At 40.8% G+C, this 27,260-nt stretch overlaps 1 protein-coding gene across 6 annotated transcripts in view; it reads left to right on the top strand.

Annotated features, from left to right (window-relative positions):
- PHTF2 (putative homeodomain transcription factor 2) overlaps positions 1–27,260 on the top strand; it is a 68,054-nt gene that overhangs the window by 16,384 nt on the left and 24,410 nt on the right. For 5 of the 6 annotated variants that reach the window (XM_082239633.1, XM_082239628.1, XM_082239629.1 and 2 more), the window contains exons 3-7: positions 14,560–14,616; positions 15,521–15,580; positions 21,912–21,981; positions 23,892–24,050; positions 26,154–26,319. In XM_082239633.1, the coding sequence (XP_082095759.1) occupies positions 14,560–14,616; positions 15,521–15,580; positions 21,912–21,981; positions 23,892–24,050; positions 26,154–26,319 (512 nt within the window). The remainder of the gene's footprint in view (positions 1–14,559; positions 14,617–15,520; positions 15,581–21,911; positions 21,982–23,891; positions 24,051–26,153; positions 26,320–27,260) is intronic. The other variant, XM_082239632.1, reaches the window with a different exon arrangement.

Below are 27,260 nucleotides of genomic sequence, written 5' to 3'. Positions count from 1 at the left end.
CTTTCCGAAGTGGGGCGGCGGGGCCAGGTGTTCCCGACCCCCCTCCCCACTTCGGAAGAGCTTTCCGAAGTGGGGCGGCGGGGCCAGGTGTTCCCGACCCCCCTCCCCACTTCGGAAGAGCTTTCCGAAGTGGGGCGGCGGGGCCAGGTGTTCCCGACCCCCCTCCCCACTTCGGAAGAGCTTTCCGAAGTGGGGCGGCGGGGCCAGGTGTTCCCGACCCCCCTCCCCACTTCGGAAGAGCTTTCCGAAGTGGGGCGGCGGGGCCAGGTGTTCCCGCCCCCCCGCCCCACTTCGGAACAGCGTTTTAAAATGCTGGGGGTGGGGAGCGAAGCGCTGCCGACCCCCAGCATTTTAAAATCTTCCCAGGACACGGGGAGATTTTAAAATGCTGGGGGTCTGCAGCGCTTCGCTCCTGACCCCCAGCATTTTAAAATCTTCCCAGGACACGGGGAGATTTTAAAATGCTGGGGGTCGGCAGCGAACGCTTCGCTCCCGCCCGCCAGCATTTTAAGATCGCCCGGGGCAGGCGGGGGGGAGGCAGGCGGGGGGGAGCAAAGACTTTTGCCCCCCGCCGGCCTTCAGAAGAGGTCCTCTTCTGAAGGCCGGCTGTGGGCGAAAGTCTTTGCTCCCGACCGCCAGCATTTCCCTATGGGCTTTCGTCTTGCGATGCAAGCCCATAGGGAAATTCGTCTTGCGAAGCGCCTCCAAAACAGAAAACCCTTTCGTCTTGCGGGTTTTCCGTCTTGCGAGGCATTCGTCTTGCGGGGTACCACTGTAATGTACCGTATTTTTCGCCCTATACGACGTACCGGCCCATAGGATGCACCTAGTTTTTTTTTGGGGGGGGAATAAAGAAAAAAAAATTCCCCCCCAGCCGCAGATTCAGCGCGCCCCACGCTCCGGGCAGCAGGCTGCGGATATCTGCCCGAAGCGCGGGGCGCTCTGCTGCAGCACGCCCCACGCTCCGGGCAGCAGGCTGCTATCCGCAGCCTAGGAAGCCCTGTGGGAACTCCTGCAGGGCTGCCTAGGCTGCGGATATCTGCCCGAAGCGTGGGGCGCGCTGCAGCAGGTCGCCCCCCGCTTTGGGCAGCAGGCTGCTATCCGCAGCCTAGGGAGCCCTGCGGGAACTCCCGCGGGCTCCCCAGGCTTGCTGATAGCTTCCTGAAGCCTGGAGAGTGAGAGGGGTCGGTGCGCTCCAAGCTTCAGCGAAAGCCTGTGTTCGCCCCATAGGACGCACACAGATTTCCCCTTCATTTCTGGAGGGAAAAGTGTGTCCTATAGGGCGAAAAATACGGTATATCCATGCAGTTACAGGTTTCAAAGATATATTGTTATTGTCACTTGTAATGTTACTGAATTTCAGTTTAATATAATGATAAAGCAGAAAGACCAATCTTGGTTATAGAAAGAGCTGAATTGTTTAATCTTTATTGCGGTTTGGTTATAGAAAAATATTTTGTGTATGTCTTACATTAAGATTTCATGAGTGGCATCCACTTTATTTATTTAGAAACTGGTTCTCTACACAGTTGGTCTTGGAGGGGCCGAAAGATATTTAAAGCTTATTTTTTTTTTTTTTATAAAATTTTTATTGGGTTTTCACATTTTATATAGACAAATACAAAAACACAAAAAACAAATAAACACATAAACAAAGAAAAAAAAAGAAAACAACAACAAACATATATACTTTCCCGAAAATGTTATTTCCTAACCCTGGTCATTGACTTCCCCCTACCCCCTCTCTTGCATCCCCATTTCCAAATTTATGTCAGCAAATTGGCATTTCCCTGTCTTAATATTAGTCCTTTTATAAAAGCAAACAAAATTAATTTTTTCTAAGTTGGACCTCAATTCCCTTCCATCGATTTCCCATTTTGTCTTGAATAATGATCTTTTTAACCAAATCCCATAATCATGAGTGTTGTTAGAACTTAATTTTTCCCTCCCTCCCATCCCCGGTTTGCGTCCCTTCCCAAAGCATGTCCAAAATAACAGTTATTAGCCCGGGTTCCTCACGTCCGAGGCCCTCCAGTCTCTTTCAGTCCCTCTCCGCCGGTCTTGTTGGTAATCCTTTATGCCAGTCGTCACATCTCGAAAGAGTTCTTTCACCATCAGTCCAAAGTCTCTTCCCATATTTGCAAACAGCTGCTGAAGAGTTTCCACAAGGCATGAATCTTGAAGGTAATCAAAGTCAGAGTCTATGTGGAGGCCCCGATTATATTTCTTTATTTTAAATTCCTTAATTTCATAGACTCCCAGGGCCTCCACTTTCGTCTTCTGCATCTTTCGTGGATTTATAGTAGATTTACTCCAATAATCTCCTTGTTTGTATTCCACAGGCGTCAGCTTCTGCTCAGTATTTTCCCACATCACTTCTTCTCTTTCTTGTTTTGTCTTCTCCTCTTCTTTTATTATCATTTCTGGTTCAGCTGTGGATTCTTTCTCATTGAGGTCCTCGTTACATTCAGCAGGACTACTTGTTTCAGAAGTCAAGGTCATCAATTGTTCACTCATAGCCGTAGTCTGCTCTTGTAAGATTCCAACCAAATAAAACATCCTTTCGATTTCTCCCAGTATCTTTCCATCCACAGCCATTGTAGTTCCACAGAATTCCCTCTAGAGGGAATCTGGTTACTTAGTATTCTTTTCCCCAACAGTCCTCTGTCTTGTTATTGTTTCTTTATTTCCAACAATTTTAGATCAATTGTAACTCTTTTTAATCCAGAGGTAACTTAGGTAGCAATTTTCCACTATTAACAGTCCGTTTGACAGCTTTGACAGCTGTCAAACTCTGCACTTCTTAAACCAGCTCCAAAGCAGGACGCTCCCGGGCCCGGGAGGGGGGGTTGTTTACAACAGAGCATAAAACATCCAACACTCCTCTCTCCTGCTCAAAATTTCCAAATCTTGGAAGTCACTGTCTTTTTTTAAAACTCACCCTTTACAGGGTAGGCACTCCAGCTTAGTTCTTTTTTCGTTGCTCTAGATTGTCTGCAAGGTAGGGGGTGCGGACTTCCTTTTAGCACATCCCCCGATCGTCTCAAATTCAGTGGATAAATTTCTTAAAAGCCAAGTCCAAATTACTCACGGGTTGTTTTTTCAGCCGAATTTCAAGGAAGGAAGTCAGCGCTCTCCGGTCATGGCTCGCGGCTTCGCTCAGCAGAGGTAGCGATGGACTCTCAGTGCCGCGCCACCCCCCGTATCCCCTCCGCAGCCTTTAAAAAGGCTCTTCGCGAATCAGGGGGGGCGCTTAAGGCACCCGCCGAGTCTTCAGTCCGCAGGCACCGCGCCTGCGGTTTTAAGGGTCCCCGTGTCGCCGGCACGGCAAAGACCCGTCCCCTGCTGAGCCGATTCCCTCCGGAGCTCGGAGGGAATCCGCCATTCCCAGATCGCGTCAACCCCGGAAGTGATATTTAAAGCTTAAATGTGGACACTTTTGTACGGTATGTGGGGAAACGCAACTGAAAAATCAGTGATAAATAAGCTAAGATTTTATCCTCTCTTTTTGTAACTGAAATAACTTTTCATGAGTATGAAGCAAGATTATTCTAAGGTGATAATGCATCTGTTACATCTGTGAGCAAATAACTCATACAGTGGTACCTCAGGTTACATACGCTTCAGGTTACAGTCTCCGCTAACCCAGAAATAGTGCTTCAGGTTACTTTGCTTCAGGATGAGAATAGAAATCATTCTCCGGCGGCACAGCAGCAGCAGGAGGCCCCATTAGCTAAAGTGGTGCTTTAGGTTAAGAACAGTTCCAGGTTAAGAACAGACCTCCAGAACGAATTAAGTTCTTAACCCGAGGTACCACTGTATTCTCTGAGATGTGGAGGGGAGGAAAAAGGAAAACTGGGACATTCTGGGATCAAATCAGAAACCGGGATGGCTTCCGTAATTCGAATTAAGTACTTAACCTGAGGTACCATTGTATAGGTAGCACATCTCTAGTGTTGTCTATACTAAAGGCAGTGAGTTCTCACTGAATCTTTGATCATCACATCAGATGCTTCTCAGAAGCCCAGCAGCAGAACATAAGCAGTGGTCTTCTCCCACTGTTGGTCCCCAGCAACTAGCAGTCAGAGGTATGATACCTCTGATCCTGGAGAGTTAATATATAGTTATCATGACTAGCAGCCATTTACAGATTTCTCAGGGGAAATGTGCTGCAAGGAAGGGAGGTGATGGGAACAGATGTGCATATTTAGTTTATTGCATTGTCTTCATGAACGTTGTAGCCCAAGGGTAGACTAGCAGGTCTAAGCAATAAATGTGATTGATGACAACCATTGCTGTAGAACATGGCACAATTAGGAGTGTCCTGGAGCTTTAAAATGCAGCATACCAAACATTTTGATGTTTCCTGCAACCAACTGTTTAAGCCTCCTCAAGGGTGAGGATTATCTGAAAACACATGTTTTCCCCTTGAGTCATGAGAGGGGCAGATCAAAACAAAAGAACAGTGCCACACAATTTTCTTTTTTTAGGTTGGAATGGATCACAGCTAATCAGGAAGTTAGCAAAAGGTAGATGGTTGCCCCATTGAACTCCAACAATGATACTAAGCATTGCATTGCATTTTGCATGGAAGGAAACAGAGATTTTTAAAATATGTGTTCTCATTTTTTATTTTTATGTTGTGAACATCCCTGAGATCTTCAGATGAAGGGCAGCGTACAAATTTACTGAATAATAATAGTAAATATATGGGTTGTTGTTGTCGATTGCACCACTCTTCTGCTTGGTGTAATTAAGGTAAACACAGAAATAAAAATTTACACAATTTCTGCTTTTGAGTTTTTAGAAAGGCAGTACAAAGACAACTTTTTTTAAAGCACGTTAAGGCGCTGAGCCACCTCTTTGTCATCACCAAGTATTCCATAATGTTGACTCATGTTAAGGTCATTGAGCATTACTTAAGGTGAGTGGATCTTAAGTAAGGACTTGCATGCTTGCATTTTGTGGATACACCCTAATGAACATTAGACTTCCTTCGGAATTCAATTTATTGTGACTTGGATCTAAAAGTATCTTGTGTGAGTTGAAAGGCATTTGTGCAAAGGAAGTCTACCAAATTCTCCCAACTTCCCTGTCCTGTCAATTTCATTGTTCTGCATGGGACAATGACAATAAAGATATCGTATTGTCCTGCTTCTGCAATGCAGTATCATTTTAATAGATCCCTTGATCCTCAAGAATGTTTTTTTGGGGAGCAGGAGACTGTGGTGATGAGGAGCCAGGAAAAAGTCCCATTGCATGAGCACAGTTCCATTCACTTCTCTGATTAGGCCTATGATGTGAAAGGAGTAGTCTTAACAAGAGTCTAACCTATTTCTTCATCTATATGCACAATTGCATGGAATGCTCCTATGTACACACAGGTCCCCCTATTGGAACACTTGTTACCTGAAATCTGTTATCGGAACATAAGGTATTATACCCAAACCTCTCTACATGAACAGCTGATTCAGATATTTGAACAGTTTGCACTTCCTTAGTTGTTTTTGTTTTGCTGGTCAGTACCAGCCATTTCAGGCAAAAGCCATGGAGGGAGTGAGAGATAACAAACAAATTGGGGAGCAGGAGAGAATTGGCAAATCAGTATTTCCTTCGTTTTGCTGTTGCTGATTGGCTGCAAAGAGAATGGGCAAATCATGGATTGGAAATGTTCTCATAGAAAACAATGGAAATCATCAACTCGCTATGCAGACACTTGCCTAACGAATTATTTGCTAGGAATGCATTGTGTTTGGAAAGTGGGACTTGCACGTATAACAACAACAATTTTATTATTTATATCCTGCCCATCTGACTGAGTTTCCACAGCCATTCTGGGCGGTTTACAGAATATGTAGAACATAATAAAGCACCAAACATTAAAGGACTTCCTTCAGATGTCTTCTAAATATTGTATAGTTCTTTATCTCCTTGACATCTGAAGGGAGGGTGCTACTACCAAGAACGCCCTCTGCCTGGTTCCCTGTAACTTCATTTCTCGCAGTGAGGGAACCAGCAGAAGACACTTGGAGGAGGACCTCAGTGTCCGGGCTAAGCAATGGTGGTGGAGACGCTTCTTCATGTATACTGGGCCAAGGCCATTTAGGGCCTTAAAGGTCAGCGCCAACACTTTGAATTGTGCTCTGTATGCACTGTATAAAATGCACTGTATAAAACATTCTTGTGTTGGATTGAGCAACAATTTACTGAAAACAACTGCAACAGATATGGCTGATGCTGTTACTACTTTTCAGTGCATGATGGGGATGTGATAATTTAATTTTTGTACCCCCACCCATCTGATTGGGTTGCCCCAGCCATTCTGGGTGGCTTCCAACATATATAAAAGCATAATAAAACATTTAAAAGCTTCCCTTTATGCAGGGCTGCCTTCAGATGTCATATCTTTTGATGGTTCAACTAAAACTGTAATGTAATCACTTTGTGATTTAAAAGACATGGAATTTATAAAAACAGAAATGGTTTTAAAGGATATAATACAGCTGAAAATAGATTTCTACATACAAGTGACTTGACCTTTACTTTTTAGACTCGCCATGTGAACATTCCAAATTTAACTTTTATATACAATAGTTGTTAATGTTTTTAATACAGTGATATTAATTCCTTAAACTGTAGTTTTATTTGGACGTTCATCCAGAAGTACATCTACTGTCACTTCACCTGGGCTTTCCTTCCCAACAAAGAGGCTAAATATGCATTGCAGAATTAATGCTGCTTAAATCTTGCTTACATTTTTCTATTGCTTAAAATATTTTAAGAAAGGCCATTATAATATTGCCAGGTTGATTAAAACAATATTTATACTTGGGCTATCATCTTGGAGAATGGTCGTCCTCTTGGACATGAATTATAAATGTCTTCTGAAATATTTATTGTTTCTATTAGAAACACCAGGCTTCGTGAGTATTGGACTACAAGTTGATACTATCACAGCCTATGCTTAAAGTGAATATCGGTGTCTGTCACAAAGCTCAAGTTTAGTCTTGGAAAGAATACACATTTTTCTTTCCACAGGACAGTAATGGGGAAGAATGAATCAGTAGATATAATTTTTAAAGCAGTGATCCTTGCACTGTGCCATACTTAATTTGTCTGCATTGGGTTAATTTGAGAGACATTTTGTGATGTTGTAAGAAAGATCACAGCAAAATGACCATTCTAAATGAGTCCCTCCAGATTTTATGTGAAACCTGAAGAATTAGGGAGTCAGTTATGATACTAGCAGAATTTCTTCAGCAAATCCAGAATTCTGTGACTATGATCTCCATGTTTCACAGTTGGGTATTTTATGCTAATTAAAGTAATTTGCACAACTATTTGTAATATTTGAATTTTCACTTTTGTTTGCCTGCTTGCTTGCTTTCAGAATTTATTGAGAGTCAAAGCACTCAAACACAGGAAGGTAATAATGTAGAGAAAGGTGTGTGCATACTAATAGTTCTTATCACCATATTTATATATAGTAATATTTTCAGCAGGGGGCGGGAGTTGACACGATTTATAAATTAAGCAATTTGAAGAAGATCCATCATATTGTACCCAACGTGTGTGTGCAAAGGAAAAAACGAAGTACATCCTGCAAGCTGGAAGGCTTGCCCTCCCCTTTCCGTCCTGCCCTCCCTCCTTTTCCATGTTTCATTTCAGTGTTCTCCTTTCTGTTCTGCTGGCCCTTGAAAAGCACATAGAGTCAAAAGAGGAAGTGAGAGTCATTCTTCCAATGCCTACCTTCAGTGCTATATCCTTTTCAAAGGAGAAAAAAAGCAACCACCCTCATCACATCACAAAGAAGATAGCAGTGTGTGGAGGGGGGGGGCTAAGTTGCTTTGCAGCAACAGCATAAACTCAGCAGAACCATTGTGCCCATGAGCACTCCGTTGGCACCCCAGAACTAGACTATAGTTCTTAGCTTTATGCTCCAAAACGGCCATTGTCAGGCTTTTTCTTTGAGAAGACAAAAACGTGCCATGGCCACTTGTTTAATGGAATTTTTGAGTCACAGGTTTTTGCTCAAGTTGTTGGACTAAAGATCAAATTTACCGTTTTTCTATATTGTGCTCTAATTTGAGCAGCGAAGCTACAGCGCTGTTCTGCCTTTGTTTGTAATATATAGCCTTTTTCTCATTCTTTTAAAAGCTTTCAGACCTCCAAGATGCAACATTCTCTTCAAAGGAAGTTTTGTTAATCAAGGCGGCCTGAAAGTGGGCGTGATCAGAATTCAGCTGTTTGCTTTCCTCAGTTACCAGCAGCTAGTTTGCTATTCTAGAAACAAATCCTTTTAATCTGGTTCATTGGAGTTTTGCCTGTTAGGCACAAATGGATGATGAGTGGGATTGTTTAGGCATGAATCATGAATTAGGAAATAAACAGATTTACAGAGCATGGCTTTGTCACTTAGCAGTAGTCATCTTAACATCTTAATAATATGTCACCTTTGTAATTGTCATATTTAAAACCTTTTTGGTTTAAATTTAGCCCTGGGGGTGGGGCGCAAATTAAACCATGTTTTGGCATTGGCTTGTGTCAAATAAACCAGAGTTAAAGTTTTGGATCACGTAATTGAACAAATTCAGAAGCAAAGGCTTCTGAACTCTTTATAGCATGCCTCATGCAGGAGAAGGGAATATAGATATACAACCCCAAGATTTGCTGCCGCTTGTTTGGTCACATTAAACTATGGTTTAGCAGCAGAACTTTGACATCAAATAGTGCCCTGTATGTTTATATCCTTTTTCAGAATTATGTTGCATCAAATAATTTCTCCTTCAAATGAGGAAGCCAAGCCATTTAATTTTCTTGTTTTGATTTCATTGTAGTTTCAACTGCTAATTGCAGTTCTGATTCAGGCTAGTATTGGTTTAGTAACAGTTTCAGGAGCAGTTCGGAATTGGTCCAGTTTAGGTTAATGTGGGGAAATTGGAATGTTAACAAAATGGTAATTGCATATGTGTTAAGGTGGACTGATATTGTGATGTTAGTACAGTAAAAGGTAGCCATCATGTAGATGAGTTTTGAGAACCTGAACAATCTGAATGAAAGAATGAAAAAGTGTATTACACACAAAAGCTCATACCTTGAAAGCTTATATTTAGTAGATCTTAAAGGTGCCACTGGAATTATTAAAAAAGATTTTTTCATCTTGTTATTCATTATAATCTGAAGTTACTGCATTCTACTTTGCCAGGGTTCCTGCGGGCCAGATCACAGCAGATGTAGACTGCAGTGGAACTTACTACTTAATAAACAACTGAAAATATGCTGTCTTTTAGGTCAAAAATTTAAAAGTAATTCAGTATTGATCACTTAAAGTACATTTCAGTAATCCAATCTTTATGTGGGACTTCTCTTGTGCTTGGCTTGCAAAGTGCAGAATCTTGCAGCATGGTTGCTGATGGGGATGAGACCCTATATGTATGGGAGTGAGACAGCTGGGGGAGGCCTGGGAGTCATGGGTGGGCAGTGCGCCGTTGTCCCACACCCCTGATGGCCTTCCTGGGCAGCTGTTTCAGCAGCGATATCATAAGGTCACAAATATAAGCCACACTTTAAATTTTCCGGATTGGAATTTGGAAAAAAAGGTGTGGCTTATATTTGGACCAATACGGTACATGGCAGTTCATGTGGCCACCAATAGGTTGAGAATAGGAAGACTAGCAAAGGCTTCCTGGTGCTGATTTGATCCTTCTTCACTTTGCCCATCCTTGCTCATAAAATCGAGCCAGGCAGGGCTGGGCAATGGAGTCTGTGGTGTGGTGAATGCTTCTCTCTGTGAGGGAGTCTTCCTGGAACAGTTAAAAGAGCTGTTACTAAACTTGCTTCTTGAAAAAAAAACATCTTTGGACCCAACCATTATTGCCAATTATATTCTAGTCTCAAGTATCCCATTCAGCCTTGTCTGGAGGATATGCACTATTTGGATCCTTTTCATCAGGTTTCAGGCTCCACCATAAGATTCAAACTGCCCTGGTTGTACTGGTCAATGATCTCCTGCAGGCTAGGGATAGAAATGAAAGCTATTTTCTGGTTCTTCTGGATCTCTCAGTGGCTTTTGATACTGTCAACCATGTTATCCTTCTGGACCGTCAACATGCAGATTAAAGCAAGTCAGAAATATACTTGAAAAAACAGTGTATAAACTCTGAGGCTATTGGATTGAATAAGCCTATTCCTTTTCATCCACAACTATACATTGTACCTGACAAGCATGTGTTGAAGATGCGAGCATTCCTTTTGACAGAGCAGCAATACATAATAGATTTGTAGTTTATCATACTTAGTTTCCTGTTGTGGTAAAGGGCTGGTGTGATGACTAAATCGTAATAAATTTTACTCATTCAGTTTGGCAATTATCACATATGTACTGGAACGTGAGCATTCTCTGAGTGGCATAATGGCAGTGGCAACTGTTAAATTTTCAGTGAACCATGGTAAGAGGTTAGGAGGCTTCCTGGCGGTTCATAATAAAGTCCTCCCTGTATCTTTAGTGCTAGCAAGCCTCTCACTTCCTTTTCCTTACCTTGTCCCCCCACCCCGCCAAAAATAAATAAAAATCCTATATACCTTTAGGTTGTTTAGTGCTCCTATCATCTTTATAAGATATGACTCCACTTGTCAGTTCTTGATTGAATTGCTTATTCTCTTCAGCCTCTCTTACAAAAAAGAACAGTATCTTCAGCTTTGCAAGCCACAAATTTTATTTCGTGTAAGACGTTTGCAGTAAGCTACACTTCTCCCATCACTTCCCCCACAAGAGGAAAGTTTTCTGCTTTGTGCCATCTGCGTTCCTGACCTTGTGTAATGTTTCATATCACTGGCTGGTGGCGTTCATGCAGTCACACTCAGTCCTGAAGCCAAGCAGAGAGAGGCAGGGCCAAATGGTCTAAGGTTGTCTCATACTTAAGGCTCAAAAAATCCTGGAGGTGAGCCTAAAAATTAGACTTAATCATGCTGACAGAGAAGACCATTGTTGTAGCTCCACTCTGTGTGTTGTTTTTGAACTGCTGCTGTGTTTTCCATCTGCAGCCGTGAAATTAGGATGATTATATATTCAAATGAAAACAGAACCTCCTTGGATTATTCAAGGTTATATGGGAACCAGATACTACCCTCCAGTCATTCAACTGACCCATGACCACATAACAACATTTTCAACTCATCTTCTTCTTTTATTTCTTCAGCATTAGTCTGTCTTCAGTATTCCCTCTCAGCATATTTGTGTTCTTATGCATATTATGCAATTTAAAGGTAAAGGGACCCCTGACCATTAGGTCCAGTCGCGGACGACTCTGGGGTTGCAGCGCTCATCTTGCTTTATTGGGTGAGGGAGCCAGTGTACAGCTTCCGGGTCATGTGGCCAGCATGACTAAGCCGCTTCTGACGAACCAGAGCGGCGCATGGAAACGCCGTTTACCTTCCCGCCGGAGCGGTTCCTGTTTATCTACTTGCACTTTGAGGTGCTTTCAAACTGCTAGGTTGGCAGGAGCAGGGACCGAGCAACGGGAACTCACCCTGTTGTGGGGATTCAAACTGCAACCTTCTGATTGGCAAGCCCTAGGCTTAGTGGTTTAGACCACAGCGCCACCCGTGTCTCTCTATTATGTGACTTATGACAGTTTATAGTATATCCCTTCATTTTCTCCTCCCTGTAAATAGAACTGAACAACAGAGCCAGGGGTTTCCCTATCATGCAGGGCCAGGGAGGTCTAGTGAGAAAAATGTAGGAGGCTGTTTCTGAGGGTGTGTTGTTAGGGAAATGCTTTGAAATCTTAAGGTGAACATTTGACCTCTTGACAATGCAGTCTTAAACATGTTTGCTTAAAAATAAATCAAGTTCCTAGTAACTTACTTCATAGTTATGAGTGACATTTATTGGGTGACTAAGAGATTAAATGAAATAATAAAAATAGTGAGTTTAAGATTGCAGCACAAGTATCCTAGGAGATCAAATGTTTGTCTTCAGCTTTTTTTTAATTAAACAATGAATGCTGAGCTACTTAGTGACACTTCAGAAGTATCAGTGCTTATTAAATACAGCTAAAAGTGTCATGGTAGTCATAACTCTGGTTATGAACAATATGTCTGAGGGAAGAGAGTCAGACAGAAAGAAATCTCAAGAGTAGTTCAGTTTTTTGAAGCAGGCTTTGCATTGTTAGTGACATATCTGTTCAGAAGTATGTCTCGTTGACTTCAATGGGGCTTAGTCTGAGGTGAGTAAACTACTTTGGAAGGTGTATACAGTTGTAGACATGCTTTGAAAATATAGCCTGTTTTGTTCAAATATATTTGTCCTTGTTGAAGTACATAAGAGTTGGATTTTCCGAAGGTTTGCTCTAACCTTGAGGGTTATGTTAGGGCCTACTATACAAAACATCTTCTGATCCTTTTTAGAGGCCTGACAGATAGGAATTGTTTCACTGAGTGTTGGATTCATTACACACTTGCAACTGTCTCTACAAATAGAGTATAAGTAGGCAGAATATTTGGCAAAACCAGGTTTAACCACCAAGAAGAGGCTTAAAATGTGGTTGACTTTTAATGAAAAAATAGCTGAAACTTTTATGGGAAAGAAGAAGCTTCTTGAAATAATGTTAGAGCTGTGTTTTGTGCAATTTTCAGAAAAGTACGACTTTGATGTCCATGCAAAAGTCATCTGTTCTTGAAAGCATATTTCCTTTAGAAATGTATTTTACTTATCTTTTACATTTATATATCCTGCCTCCCTGAGGAAAGCATACATGCAGGGATGATTATGAACTTCATGTGAGTTAGATTAGGCCGAAACATAGTAAGTGTCTCAAGTTCTGTGTGGGGCTTTGACCAGTTCTCTCTACTCTGAAGTGCAACACTCTCACCGCAACAACATGATGAAACAAACAGCATTGTGGTCAAGTTTGATCAGTGCTGTGAAACAAGTGGCACCTGCAACAGATGTTGTGTATCCTCACTCCACTTGAGCAGCTGCTGGCAAGTTATGCCGACCTCCCAGAATAATATAAACTGTAAACCAGGCATAGGCGAACTCGGTCCTCCATATGTTTTGGGACTACAACTCCCATCATCCCTGACCACTGGTCTTGTTAGCTAGGGATGATGGGAGTTGTAGTCCCAAAACTTTTGGAGGGCCAAGTTTGCCTATGCCTGCTGTAAACCAAGCAGAGCACCACACTCTCCCCAGCATAGTGATCTGCTTGTTTCTCAGTGCTCTGTTTGGTTCCCTTTCTGTTGGTGCTCGCCACTTGAGTCCACTAGTGGAGGAAGTGATGACAGTTCAGTGTGGCTGAAAAGACAAAAACGAGGTAAATAAAAACAATCAAACACCAAAAGTCTGAAATGGGAGGAAAGGGTATTTGAAGAGAATATTTAAATCTATAGCAAAACCAGGAAAATAATATTGGGCAAAGAATTATTTAAGGGAACATACACTGCAAATCATGTAACTTCTTCTGAAAGTCAGTGGCCACTTTATAAAATGAAGCTAAGCTGTGGTTGTTTTTCTCTTTGAGGCTGTTCAAGCATAAAGCTAGATCACAGTTTAATATTATAACTACAGGCCTCAGGCTTCCCGTTATGTGTAGTGATTAATTTCTCCCATTTTCCAGGCTAGTGGCAAGCTATACTTTGCCCACAAACAAGAATCATGCATGACAGTGTGCATAGGTAAACTATGGTTTGATGCAAATCATGTTTTATTTTGCTGGTTGTGTGTATGTGTGTGTGTAAGAGCTTAAGGTTTGTAGTTGAAATGCCATTCTTATGTCTGAATAGCTTCTTAACATTTCCAGTGACATCCTGAGTGCAACCTGATTTTTTGGTTTTTATTCTAATAAAATCTACTACAGCTGAAGGTTTGGAGCCTCTCTGCCTAATATTTGACACCCAGGCATGGTCCTTATTTAAGCATACAGACAGGAACAGGAACTGATCAAATGAGTTGGGCCACGTAGCGGAAACTACGTACAGGGCCTCACAGATATCTAGTATCCTGCGAATGGAGCAGTTGTTGATATGTTATGTAGATTCCGATTTGGTATTTTCACACGCAGGCCTATTGTTTTGGTTCCTTTTCTGTCAGCAATGTAAGTCTGCAACTGATGCTAAAAGAAATCCTGCGAGTAGTCAGGCACATAGACTACATGTAGGGCACAAAGCAGATTCTGAGAGAAAAGTAGCTTTATTTGTCAGACAGTCCTAAGCAGTATCTGGGAGCACCGGGGCAGAACAGTAGATCAGCCATCACATCTAAAGCCCTGCTGACTCCTATTGTCCAGGGCCGAAAGTGGAGGTGCTTGTATTGTTTTTTCCTTGTCCCACCTCCAGGAAATGGTTTAGGATCCAGAAGACCCAAAGCTGGCCTTGCCTCTGGATTGCCCTGTTCTGGAGTACTACACTGACTACCGCTGGCAGAAACACTTCTGGCAGTAGTCTTGGATCCACATGCTTTCTTGGAGACTTTAAGTGTGGTGAGGGTGTGCGGGTGTTGTTTCTGATTATACTGTGAATGATCTCATTTTAATGTAGACTTTCCTCTTTCCTGTTTAGATTGGGGCATATGACCAGCAAATATGGGAAAAATCTGTAGAACAAAGAGAAATCAAGGTAAAGTTTAGATTTATTTTTATTGTTTTATGGTACTGAATGTCAAACTTAACAAGCTCACTCCAAATCATTTAATTTGCTGCACAACTCCTGTGCAGAGGATTCTGGGGTGCACTTTTTTTGGTGCAAGGTGTGAGCAAGGTGCCTTTGGGCTAGTTCTTGTCCTATGACAGCTATGTGTTCTCAAGAATATGTCCAATGTCCCCCTCAAATGTGTATTATAGGGGAAAGTCATTAAGCAGCAGGGAAGTTTTTGAGAAGCTTGTCCTCTGTTATTTATATTGTCATTGAGAAAGCACGATAAAGCACATAGTTCTCACGTATATAGTTTGAAAATCAGGGATATATTGTAATTCAGAATTTATTTTGATAAGACTTCATTGTGACACAGGTGTGTGCTGTTCCCCCCCCCCCCCCAGGACAAAGGATGTTCCATTTGTGAATTATTTTAATAGCATTTGTGAATTCTTTTGTTATCATGTAGTGATAGTAATGGTAATCCTTACCAATCTGCAGTTTTTTGTGGTGGGTGGGTTAAACTTTAAAGAAGTTCTACTGAAATGAAAAAAACTGGTACAAGAGTTAGGGTGGGAGAGGACATTTTGTGGGTGTAGGAAGTCTTTAGATTATGGAATCTTGGCTAGGGTTTGTCTCTCACTTGCATCAAAACTGTATGCTGTTTGGTGTGGATGTGAGTTTTTATGTGGAGGAGCCTCCGTAAAGGAAACAGCTAGGATAGATCTTTTACTTGGGGAACTCCCAGTTACAGTGCTTAAAAATAATACTGGGGTGTTTTTAGTTATGTTGCACTAAGCTGCCTTATGCTATATCATAGATAATTCCCTTCATATTTTACATGCTTTTTGGTCAGATATCACTGACTATCACATGGTTACCTTTATAGTTCCAGTTTACTTTTCCTCATTTTTCATCCTGTCATTGTTTTGAACAGTTTATTAAATTGGTAAGTACTTGATTATGGAAATTTGTGTTAAACAAAACAGCTTTTGTAGATTAACTGTGTCTCTGCATCTTAGTGTGACTAACAAAAGCCTTCAAGTATCTGATGAATAAGTAACTACTTCAAAAGCATCTAAATGCTTTAGCATCACTTCTGTTTTCCATTTAAAACAATTAGCCTGTGATCCTACACTTTAGCCTGGAATTAAGTCCCATTAAGCTCAGTGGGACTTGTTTCTGAATAGACATTCATAGGGCTAGTTGTTTGGTTCATTTAAGGATTCACCCACTCTTCTAAAGAGACAAGAAACTGTAATGCTGGGATTATAATAAACCCCTGCTTCCTTTGATATGATATTATACCTTCTGGCCATCTGTTGTGGTTCCATATTTTCGTATATCATTACCATCCGAAACAGCACCTTTTCATTTTCCAGAAATGAAATGGAAAACAACCATTAGATTCCAGCTCTGAATGTGCTGCACTTGAAAAAGGTTAAAATCAAGCTTCTGTTGGCTTGAGTGCTATGAGCTAACTATTGGGAATCCAGTGGTTTGTTCCACGAAACTCTGTCCTTTCAAACAGACAGTAATAGATAACTTTGTAACACGCTTCTCGCCTTGAAACTGTTGTCTCAGTGCAAGTAACCAGGTGGAAAATGCACTTGCCTGGTGGTGCCAACCTGCATGCATTTCATTCAGTTGTGAGACTGGCCGTGTTTCATCAGCTGGGAAAACACAGCTGAGCGATAGGGTTGTTGTGTGTGCTACCTGTGTTATCTCCTCTGTCGGGAAGAGAGATGGAGGAGTGAGATAAGACTGACAGAGTGCTGTGCCTGCTGCATGTACACCCGTTCTTTTTCCTGACAGAAGAATGAACACACAGTAGTAGTGCTGGGAGGGGATATTGAAGCAGGGGGCAATGAGCAAGTACTTTCATTGTTTACAGGGGCAGGATGACTCACTAACAAAGTACTGTATTGAAACATAAAAACACACCAGATTTTCTCAGAATAGGCCAGTTGATGCCATTGAGATTTCAACTGATGTGCTCTTAGATCTCATTGGAGATCTCGTAAGAACAAGCCAAGGTCCGTCTGGTCAAGCACTCTGCCTCCGTCATTGGCTTACCAGATGCCCTTAGGAAGATTACAAACTGCCTGAACTTGAAGGCTTAATTTTTAGTTTTTGTGCCTATATATATATCTGCTGATGTCGATGGCAACATTTTCTGGCAATGAATTCTGTAAGTTTTATCCAGTGCATAGAATACAGCTACTTTTGTTTGTCCTAAATACATCATGTTAAACTTATAACATTGGACAGAGGATGAATTATTTTATACAGGCAATACAAATAATTTTATAAATGTATATAGCGGTGTTTCTCATACTTTTTTCTCTGGGCTGCACTTTCAGAATAAAAATTTGTTCACACCACACCATTTTAAAAAATTGATAAGTAATGAATTGGAAAATAAAAAGAAACAACTTAGCCTAGCAGTGCTATTTTATAATATGATCATGGGATATCCAGAAAATATAAAACAATGCAGCTACATAGGAACATGTATCATTCTCAAAATATAATATTGACTGTCCTTGAATCTTCCTGGCACACTTGCCATCTTCTCCTGCTACACCTTGTGAGAACCAGTGGTATAAAGTGTTCTGCTCGATAATCCTTTTCCAAATTTAAACTTTTGTTTTCCTTTACAGAGGAAACACTTCAATCCTCTTATCATTTCAGTTGCTCATTTGTTTAAGCCGGAATGTAGCTTACAGAATAATACCTGAAAGTATAATAAAAACATTAGAGTGAGTTTAAAACAGATAAGCATTAAAAGAGAACAATTGAATGGACCTATAGAATAAGTATAGTGAAGCAGCAATAAAGTTGTCTGTACCTTCTCATTTTTACATGAGGCAGCTAGAACTATGTACAAAATTCTACATTTGTGCACGTCAGTTTATAAAATGAGATTATTGGCTGCTTTATTTTATTCTTTATTATGATTTGTATACTGCCTAATTAAAAATGTTCTTTGGACACAAGTCTCTAATCACATTAGTTATTTGTTTTCTCTTTCTATCCCTTTCCTAACCATTCTCAACGCTAACTTCTTTAGTGAATTTTCCACTATGGCCCCAGGATGTTTCTGGTCTGGGTTGTTGGTAGTCAGTTCAGACCATATCAGCACATATGGGCTCCCACATATGGGAAATTAGGCTTTAATTCTCATGCACATAATTCTGTTCTTTGCTTTTGTTGGATCTCATATGTGGTCCATTCACCCAGTTTGGAAATATCCTTTTGAAGCTTGTGGTAATCTGGGATTTTGCAATTTTTAATAGTGGTCATCTGCAAACTTGGCTACTCTGTTGTTCTTCTTTTGAGTTGTGCCATATTTGAGTGACAAGGAAACTCTTCTAAAGGTTTCTCAGCAGCTGAAACTGGGAATGATTTGAAGTATTAAATCCCATAGATTCATAATGAGTTCATCACTCGCAGTATGGGATCAAGTTTTCCTTTGGGTAAAAAGAAGGGGAAGATTCTCACTTTTTATCAAGATTCGGATTTGACGTAACATTAAGCCCAACCAAAGTTTAGTTCTGAGTGGTACGACAGCAGCAGCACGACTGTGTGAGAAGCTGGCCACCATCCAAGAACCTGCATGTTTGCTTGTTCACACTAAACCATTGTTTGGTTTAGAGTTACCTGAAAACTGTGCTGTTATTTGAATAACACAACATCTTTTACAGAATTTCCATAGGTAAAGCTCAGCAACTAGAAAGGCCCACAGTATGCCTCTGCTGCCAAATAAATAAGTTTATTTCTATTCTCCGCTTCCTATGTGTTACTCAGCTTCTGATTGATGAAATAACCTACCCTCCTGGATTATGACTGCTATGTTTGCAAAATGCAACCATCATAGGTGGCTTGTTATACATTCTCTGTCCTCTTACCACTACAGAATTTAACATATATATATTTGTTCTGCCATAAAATAATGTCTCATGAGTTTGTATGCTTCAGCTTCATTAAGATTTTCTGCAGTTTTCCTGTCTCCTTTAGTACTCCATTTATTTATTTTGGTCTAATGTCTCCATTGTACAGCTTGTTTGCTACCCTGCTACCAGTGTTAGTCATTTTTACATCACTATGAAGTTGCTCATAAAGTTCCTTCTTGGCTTTCTTATTGTCAACTTATGTTTGGTTTGCCAGACTTCTTGCTTGGGTGTGTGCGTGTGTGTGTGTGTTCATGTTTTAATAGTTTTACAAGAAGTAATCTTGTCTTTTATAGTCTCATTTAGTCTGAAGTTTAACAGATAATTGTTTGAACTTGCCTTATCTAATAAGTGGTGTATGTTTAACTTGAAGCCCTGTTATCATTGTAAACAACTTCCAAGTGTCTGTAACTACCTTCTCAATTTCCTTTTAACTGGAGCTCTACATTCTCTTGGCAGATCTATAATCTATTGTGGTTGCAGCAGTGAAGCTTTTGACATTGATTAGTTGAGCTGATCTGATAGCCTGGAATGCTGTAAGATCCAAACAGTTCAGGGAACAATGTTGTCAGTGTTTGCAGGCCCAGCTCTGTGAGGGAAAAGAAAGTTTTAATTTTGTTTAGTGAACCATTTCTAGCCTGCTCTTCAACTACATAAGGGGGTCTATAGAATAGAAGTTCAAACAAAATGCAGAGTTACACAGGATTAAAATGCCCAAGCAAACACAAATCTGAAAGGTAAAAATTCCACCTGGTACAAAAAGCACATCAAAGTTGGTGCTAAGTGACCATCTCTGGGAAGTGGGTGTTGTCCAGTTTGGCTAGTGTTAAATTTCTTAGAGGTATTTGTAGCAGTGTTAGAAACTGAGATATGGAAGCTAGGAGCTAAATGGCACCTTAAACCTAGGTTATGGGCACAACAATGGAATGTCTAGGTGTGCTTTTTTATAACAAGAATACAAAGCTGAAAATTAACGAACTGCAGCAAAAATATTTTCATTTTTCACATGGTCTAGTCCTTCCCCTGCCCACCCCCCTAATATTCTTAAGAGCAGGGGTCGTCAACCTAAGGCCTGTGGGCCAGATGCGGCCCAATTGCCTTCTCAATCCGGCTCATGGACAGCCTGGGAATCAGCGTGTTTTTGCATGAGTAGAATGTGTCCTTTTATTTAAAATGCACCTCTGGGTTATTTTTGGGGCATAGGAATTTGTTCAACCCCCCCATATAGTCTGGCCCACCACATGGTCTGAGGGACGGTGGACCGGCCCACAGCTGAAAAAGGTTGCTGACCCCTGCTTAAGAGGGTCTCTTATCCAGTATTCTTCACTATTCCAGTCTTCAGAGAGTAACCGGAAGTGGGGAGGCAGAGAAAGGTCCTCCATTCCTTCCACTCTGCAGTTTTAATCTGAAATCTTAGACACAGTACTGCGCCCAGAGCTCAGAAACTGCTCACACTAATGAAATTCCCTGTCGTAAAATGTGCCTAGAACAATTGGAGTTTAGAACACTGATTTGTAGCTTTGTGGGGCAGGCTGAACACATCCCAGGAAATCAGGAAGCTAAAAGACCTGGAGACTAAAAAACAGGAACCTAAAGGGAAGGAGTGGTGAATAAATCTTTGTTAAACGAGCAGAGGAGACAGAGACTGAGATGGTGCTCTGAAGAAAACCCAGCCTTCCAGTCAGGAAAATCTATATAGTGTCCTCCCCATGTCCCATAGCATATTGCAGTGCCAGGGCACTAGCCAAGAGACAGATGAAAGGAAACAAGACAAAGTAGGTGTTAATGTAAAACACAATGTGAGGAAACAAAGGAAGAAATGAGGCTACAGTAAGAAATAGCTGAGGATTATGTAAGGACTGCAGCAAAACTTCATATTAGAACAGTGGAGGAGGGGAATGTATAAGCTTGGGATTGTGGACCATGGGTATAGGTTTGATAGCTCTTCTAGAACCTGACAGGCAAATCCTACTGGTTGTGGCTTCTACTATCACTAGAATATTGTGATCTGGCAATCTATGATTCACATACTGATTTAAAAATACTTGCCAATTCTTTGGCTGCAGGCCTCCACTATGAGTATTGTGAACTTAGCTGTCCATTTTAGATGCATCTGTATGTTGGAATTTGGTCGTATTGTGGCTACTGAGCCACATCGTTCAGGGATCTATCTATCGATCTATCTATCTGGCATCTATTATGTATTTAAGCTAATTAATTAATATTTTGCATTTAAGCTAAATTCCAGTGTGTGTTTTCCATAAGAGGAAAATGCATATGATACTTAACAACTTCTAGCAGAGTATGAACAGGATTAAAATAAGTGGTCTCTCCTGTTGCATGTGATTCAGGGTGCAGCTGAAGGTTACGAGATGGACAAAGTGATATTCAGAGCCCTGTATCTAGCACCAGCTCTGGAGAATGTCAGTGTAGGACAGAACCTGTCAGTAAAGAGGATGTTGAAAGGCTGCTACTGAAAAAGTTGTCCATGTGTGCTATAAGCAATTGTAGAGTTTGAGATGGGTCAGGGGGGCTACTGAGTAGTTCAGAAGGGTCAGTGTGATCTAATACCAGGTTTTGCCATACTTTATAGAAATCTCTCTAAAGCAGGATGAATAGTAAGTTTTGTCCTCAGTATATTGGATGTTCTGATATTTTTTTCCAAAGTGACAAGTTAATTTAGAAACTTGTTTTAGATCCTTACTTTAGAAACAAATACTTAATACTGTGGTGTGTTCTGTTTTTTGTTTTTTTGTTTTAGTTTTCTCTTAGCCTGTAAATTTACACAAGTTTTAGCTTGGAAGCTTCATGATGTACGTTTTGTCTCTGAGAAAGACAAACTTCAAACACTTAGGAAGAGGGCTGTAATAAGTTTACATCTATTCTTGTACCACAGTTTGAATTTCAAAGTCTAGTGGATATGTTTCTTTGAAAATTAAAGGCAAAATGAAATAGATGTCAAAGTAAGTATTTACTAACTCTGGCAAGCATGTGTGTGTTCGTATGTGGTTGCATAATTGAACTTAATAAACTCATTTAGGTGTTCTGGGCAATATAATAAAAAGGACAGTAATTTTCATTATACCTTTGTATTTGCATCAGCAATATACTTGTATTTTTAAAGCAAAAAATATTTTTCATTAGTAGAGATACATGGCAAATTGGAATCTTTCTTAAAAGTAGATTTCAAATAGGAAATAGTGCACAGCTCAGGAGATGAAAACCTGATAACTTTAAGTTCACCACAGTTACTGGCCCCTGCTTATATGAAATGTATTTTTCCTTTAATTGTAATAATAATAATCCAATATTATTTGCATATTACAGGGTTTGAGAAACAAGCCAAAGAAAACTGGGCATGTAAAGCCAGATCTCATAGATGTTGATCTTGTAAGAGGTAGGAATGGATCTATTAAATATGGAATGCAGTATTGATCAATATGTCAATTTATTTATTTATTTTATTGTTTTACATGGTAGAGTGCATTTGGGGACATCTTTTTTTAAAGGGGAATACATATGGTGTTTGTGTATTTCCTAGCCTCGTTATACCCCCATCAGTGTGCAGCTTATTGCAGGTTGGGCAGTTGCAATGTAACAACTCTGTGGACAGATTCATGTGTAATTGATTAAAAGAAACCAGAAAGCTGCTCAAATGTGCGTTCTCAGATTTATTTATTTTTAGATCAAGGGTAGGCTGGATTTGCAAGGTGAACTTGGAAGTAATAGCCTGCAGTTAAATTTTGCTGCAGTTCTGAACTTGCTTGTGCACAACATGCCGTGTTAGATACATTCACTTCCAAGTAGTTTCCCTCTTCAGAGCAGTGAAATTCAGGTTGCAGGAAGTAACTCCAATAAAGGTAGCGAAATTTCACATAGCTGTTGTATAACGCACTTTCATGACTTGATATCACCTGTCAAGATGAGGTTAGAGGGAGTCTCCCTCATCATAAGACATTTAATAATTGTGATTTCAGGAGCACTGAACGCCTCTAGCACCTGATTGTGACTAATCTCAAAAGGTGCCACCCAAGTGCTAGTTTCCTATCATTTTCCCCTGCTGCAAATCAAAAGAAACCAATGGCATACATTGGGAGAGCCAATGTGGTGCCTTCTAAATGCTGTGGGACTACAACTCCCATTGGCCTCAGCCAGTGCAGCCAATTACAGAGGATGCTGGGGGCTGTAGTTCAACAACCACTGGAGAGCACTGCATTGGCTAGCCCTGGCATACTTGACCCAGTATTTCCATACCAGATGATTAGTCCTGAGTCCCCTGTAATTTATAGGAAAGAGAATTTTTATCTTTGCTGTTCCTGATAAAGTACTAACTTTGAGAGATCTAAATCCACAGCTTAGTTTAATTCTGCTATTCTGTTCCTGTAGAACAGGGATGCGGAAGCTGCGGCCCTCGAGATGTTGTTGCATTCTGTCTCCCATCAGCACCAGCCAGCATGACCAATGGTCAGGGGTTATGAGAGTTGTAATCTGGCAACATCTGGAGGCCCACAGGTTTCCCAACCCTGCTGTAGAAGAAAGACTGGGTCCTGTTTTTCTTTTTCTTTGTAGAAATATGTGTAGAAATGTATGTAGCTCTTGCAAAAGAACCAGGAATAGTGGCAGGTATGTGTGGTCTGTTATTATCCACTGTCAGCATCAGGCTTATTATCCCTTTGGCACGTTTTGGTGTTCTATTCAGTGAAATAAATTCCCCCTTTTCTATTTGCATTTGCATCTATTACTGTAGTCCTCTGTTCTATAAGTATGCACCACTCATATTTTGGAATTTTGGATTCCAAAACACAAAGGGGAAGAAAACTTGGGCTTTTCACTGGAATTTTTGCACTGAATAAGACTGCAGTCCTGTATGTATCTTCCTGTAAGAAAGCTCCATTGAGCACAATAAGTCTCGCTTCTAAACATGCATAGCATTATACTATAATTATATGTTTTACATGGTAGAAAGATGAATTACTCAGTATTCCATTGGGTATTTCCCATGTGTCATGCTATGGCAGTCTGCACTTCTGTTCCCAGCTTAGAGACAGTTCCCGCATATGATTTCCTGTACCAGACACATGTTTCATATAGGACAAAATATATTTACAGTTGTTTATGAAGTACTACTAATTATTTTGCTGAAAGTACACAGCTTTAGAGGTTCAGCTTCACACACAGGAATATGTTCCATGTAAATATGGCATATATATCTCACGCAAAGTCTTAGGATTTTATCTTAGTCAAATGGTAATTGTAAATTGTCTATATTGCTATGCAACCTAAGTGATTTGTTTGTCTTCTGTTTAGGCTCTGCATTTGCTAAAGCTAAACCAGAAAGTCCCTGGACATCTCTGACTAGAAAGGGGATTGTTAGAGTGGTTTTCTTCCCATTCTTCTTCAGGTGGTGGCTACAAGTGACATCAAAGGTTATTTTCTTCTGGCTCCTTGTCCTTTATCTTCTTCAAGGTATAACTAGAAGACATTATTAGTTTTTTAAAAATGCATTGATCAAAAAATGGACCAAATCTTATTTTTCAGAGTTCTAATGATGCATTTCCATTTATATTTTTTAAACTCGTTACCTCAAAAGTTAGAAGCTGCTATAAGGATGAAACTAAATTACAGCAATTCCCGAAAATGTTAACTTCTAAGAAAAGGACTTCACAGTGTAAGAATAAAAAACGAAATTGAGAGAAGGATGTCATTTTGGCACTCCACAGAAACATAATGAAATTAACAAAGGGAAACAGAAACAGTTTAGTTTAAAGAACACACAATGTTTATCCTTGAGCTTAGACAATGATTTCATATCACTAGAAAACTATATTAAAATGTATTCTATACTGACAGTTTCCTCACCACCTGTTTCAAATATGATAGTAGATAGTGTTATTATTCTACCCACGGCTATTTATTTTTTATTAAGTGTGATAATACCTATACAGCAATATTTAAATTAAAATTGTTGAGAACATAAGGCCCTGTTGGATCAGACCAAAGGTCGATTTAGTCCACCGTTGCCAATCACATGCTTATGGTCCGTCAACATTGCCTACAGGACATCAGCACAATAGCAGCCTTCATAGTCATGTTTGTCAGGTATTCAGAGGAATACTGCCTCTGATACTGGTGATAAGATATAGCCATCAAGTTGTAACTTTATAAGGGAGTTGCTTCAGCCCCCAACAGTGGCCCTTGGCGGGGGGCATCACTTACCTAGACAGTGAGCTCTTGGTGCACTGACCTTGCCCCATCTCCATCCAGGTAAGCAGCAGTGATGCCAGTGGCAGGAGGGCAGCTCAGCACAAACTGTTCCTGACAGTCCCTTGATCATTAATTATCCACAATGCAGCACTGCAATAAATCAGTTACATTGATACATTATTTCAGCTCCTTCAAAGGTACTAACTTGCCCAAAGGTACAAATTGAGGCACATATTAGATGTTCTGCATTATATGCCTGTCCCAATCCTAATTTGTTGTGACTGTTACCATGGTTTTAAATATGTTTTCCAGTTGTCTTCTGATATCAGCAGATCTGAAAGCTTGTGCCAAACATTTTAGTTGTTTGTATGCAGTGTAGTATAATGTAATCTTGATGTATACTGCTTATATTTAAAAGGTTTTGTCACAACAATATCGGAAAACATGTTAACTCTTCAAATAGAGCACTGTAAAAAAACCAAGCTTTTCAGATGAATTGATTTCAGTGAGAGTTTGCTCATATGTTTAAATTTCCTGTATTTTATCAGCTCCATCTGGTACACAGGCTGAGACCTTACCTGCCCGCAGACTGTCTCGCCAGAGTGGTGCATGCTCTAGTTATCTCTCAATGGGACTACTGGAATGTGCTCTATGTGGGGCTACCTTTGAAGGTGACCCGGAAACTACAACTAATCCAGAATGCAGCAGCTAGACTGGTGACTGGGAGCGGCTGCCGAGACCACATAACACCGGTCTTAAAAGACCTTACACTGGCTCCCAGTATGTTTCCAAGCACAATTCAAAGTGTTGGTGCTGACCTTTAAAGCCCTAAATGGCCTCGGTCCAGTATACCTGAAGGAGCGTCTCCACCCCCATCGTTCTACTCGGACACTGAGGCCCAGCGCCGAGGGCCTTCTGGCAGTTCCCTCGCTACGAGAAGCCAAGTTACAGGGAACCTGGTAGAGGGCCTTCTCGGTAGTGGCACCCGCCCTGTGGAATGCCCTCCCACCAGATGTCAAAGAGAAAAATAACTACCAAACTTTTAGAAGACATCTGAAGGCAGCCCTGTTTAGGGAAGCTCTTAGTGTTTAATAGGTTATTGTATTTTAGTGTTCTGTTGGAAGCCGCCCAGAGTGGCTGGGGAAACCCAGCCAGATGGGCAGGGTAGAAATAATTAATAGTAATAATAATAATAATAATAATAATAATAATAATAATAATAATAATTATACTTAACTTTGGTTTGATCACATTTATTTCTGAGTTTAACAAAAATGACTTATTAACAGTATCATTTGTTTAATTATGAATTATTGTTGCAGATTTAATTCTTCACTGGTTGTTTTTCCCCCATGTCTTTGAAAGTTGCTGCAGTAGTCTTGTTCTATACAGTAGAAGCCACACATAATATACCTCTGACTGAAGTAGTAGGTCCTGTATGGCTCATGTTGCTTCTTGGAACTGTGCATTGCCAGATTGTTTCAACAAGAACCCCTAAACCACCTCCAAGTACAGGAGGGAGAAGGCGAAGGTACAGTTTATTTTAACATAGTGAGCCTTTTATGCATGTGCTTACTTTTTATTTCAGAATCAAAACTACCGTATTTTTCGCTCTATAGGACACACTGTTTCCCTTCTAAAAAGTAAGGGAAAATGTGTGTGCATCTTATGGAGCGAATGCAGGCTGCGCGGCTAAGCCCAAAGCCAGAACAGGGAGACGGAGCGCTTCGCAGTGCTCCGTCTCGCTGTTCTAGCTTGGGATTAGCTGCGCAAAGCCTCCGCAGGGCAGCGGGGTGAAGGCACCCCGCTGCCCTGCGGAGGCTTCAAAGGCTGTCCCCGAAGCCAGAACCGCGCAGCGCTCCGTCTCGCTGTTCTAGCTTGGGGATGGCTGCGGAGGCTTCAAAGGCTGTCCCCAAAGCCGGAACAGCGAGAGGCTATCCCAGAAGCCAGATCCCTCTTGCTGTTCTGGCTTCTGGGGTTCAGAATTTTTTTCTTCTTGTTTCCTCCCTCCCCCAAATTAGGTGCGTCTTATCGTCCGGTGTGTCCTATAGAGTGAAAAATACGGTATTTTTGAAAAAGGCTTAAAATCTGACATTATGCATTATTTAAAAAATGGTGGGGGGTGGGGGTATTCTTGTTCTGCTAAGTTCCTTTTATTTGTGTTTGACCTTCTCATGAAATTTCACTGCTATAAATACTGTTGTGATTTTTTTTTAAGCTGCACCCAATAGATTGGTATCTCTTATTGGTATCAACACAATAGAACTAACTAATGGGGTGCAGGAAGCTGTTAGTGATTAGTTAAATGCATAATGTGCTCATATTTTTGTTTTTTCTGGACTGGTGCTGTGTAGCTCAGAGGGATGATTTTTGTGCTTAGAGAAGACGCTGACGAAAATGTAACTTTTCTCATGTACAATAACAAACTGTCTGTTCAGCCCAGCCAGTGGCTGAATTCAGAGCTCTTTGCAT

Source organism: Podarcis vaucheri (assembly GCF_965113315.1).
Source record: "Podarcis vaucheri genome assembly, chromosome: 10".
Lineage (NCBI taxonomy): Eukaryota > Metazoa > Chordata > Lepidosauria > Squamata > Lacertidae > Podarcis > Podarcis vaucheri.
Note: the sequence above shows the minus strand (reverse complement) of the source record. Positions and strands in the feature narration are given on the sequence as shown.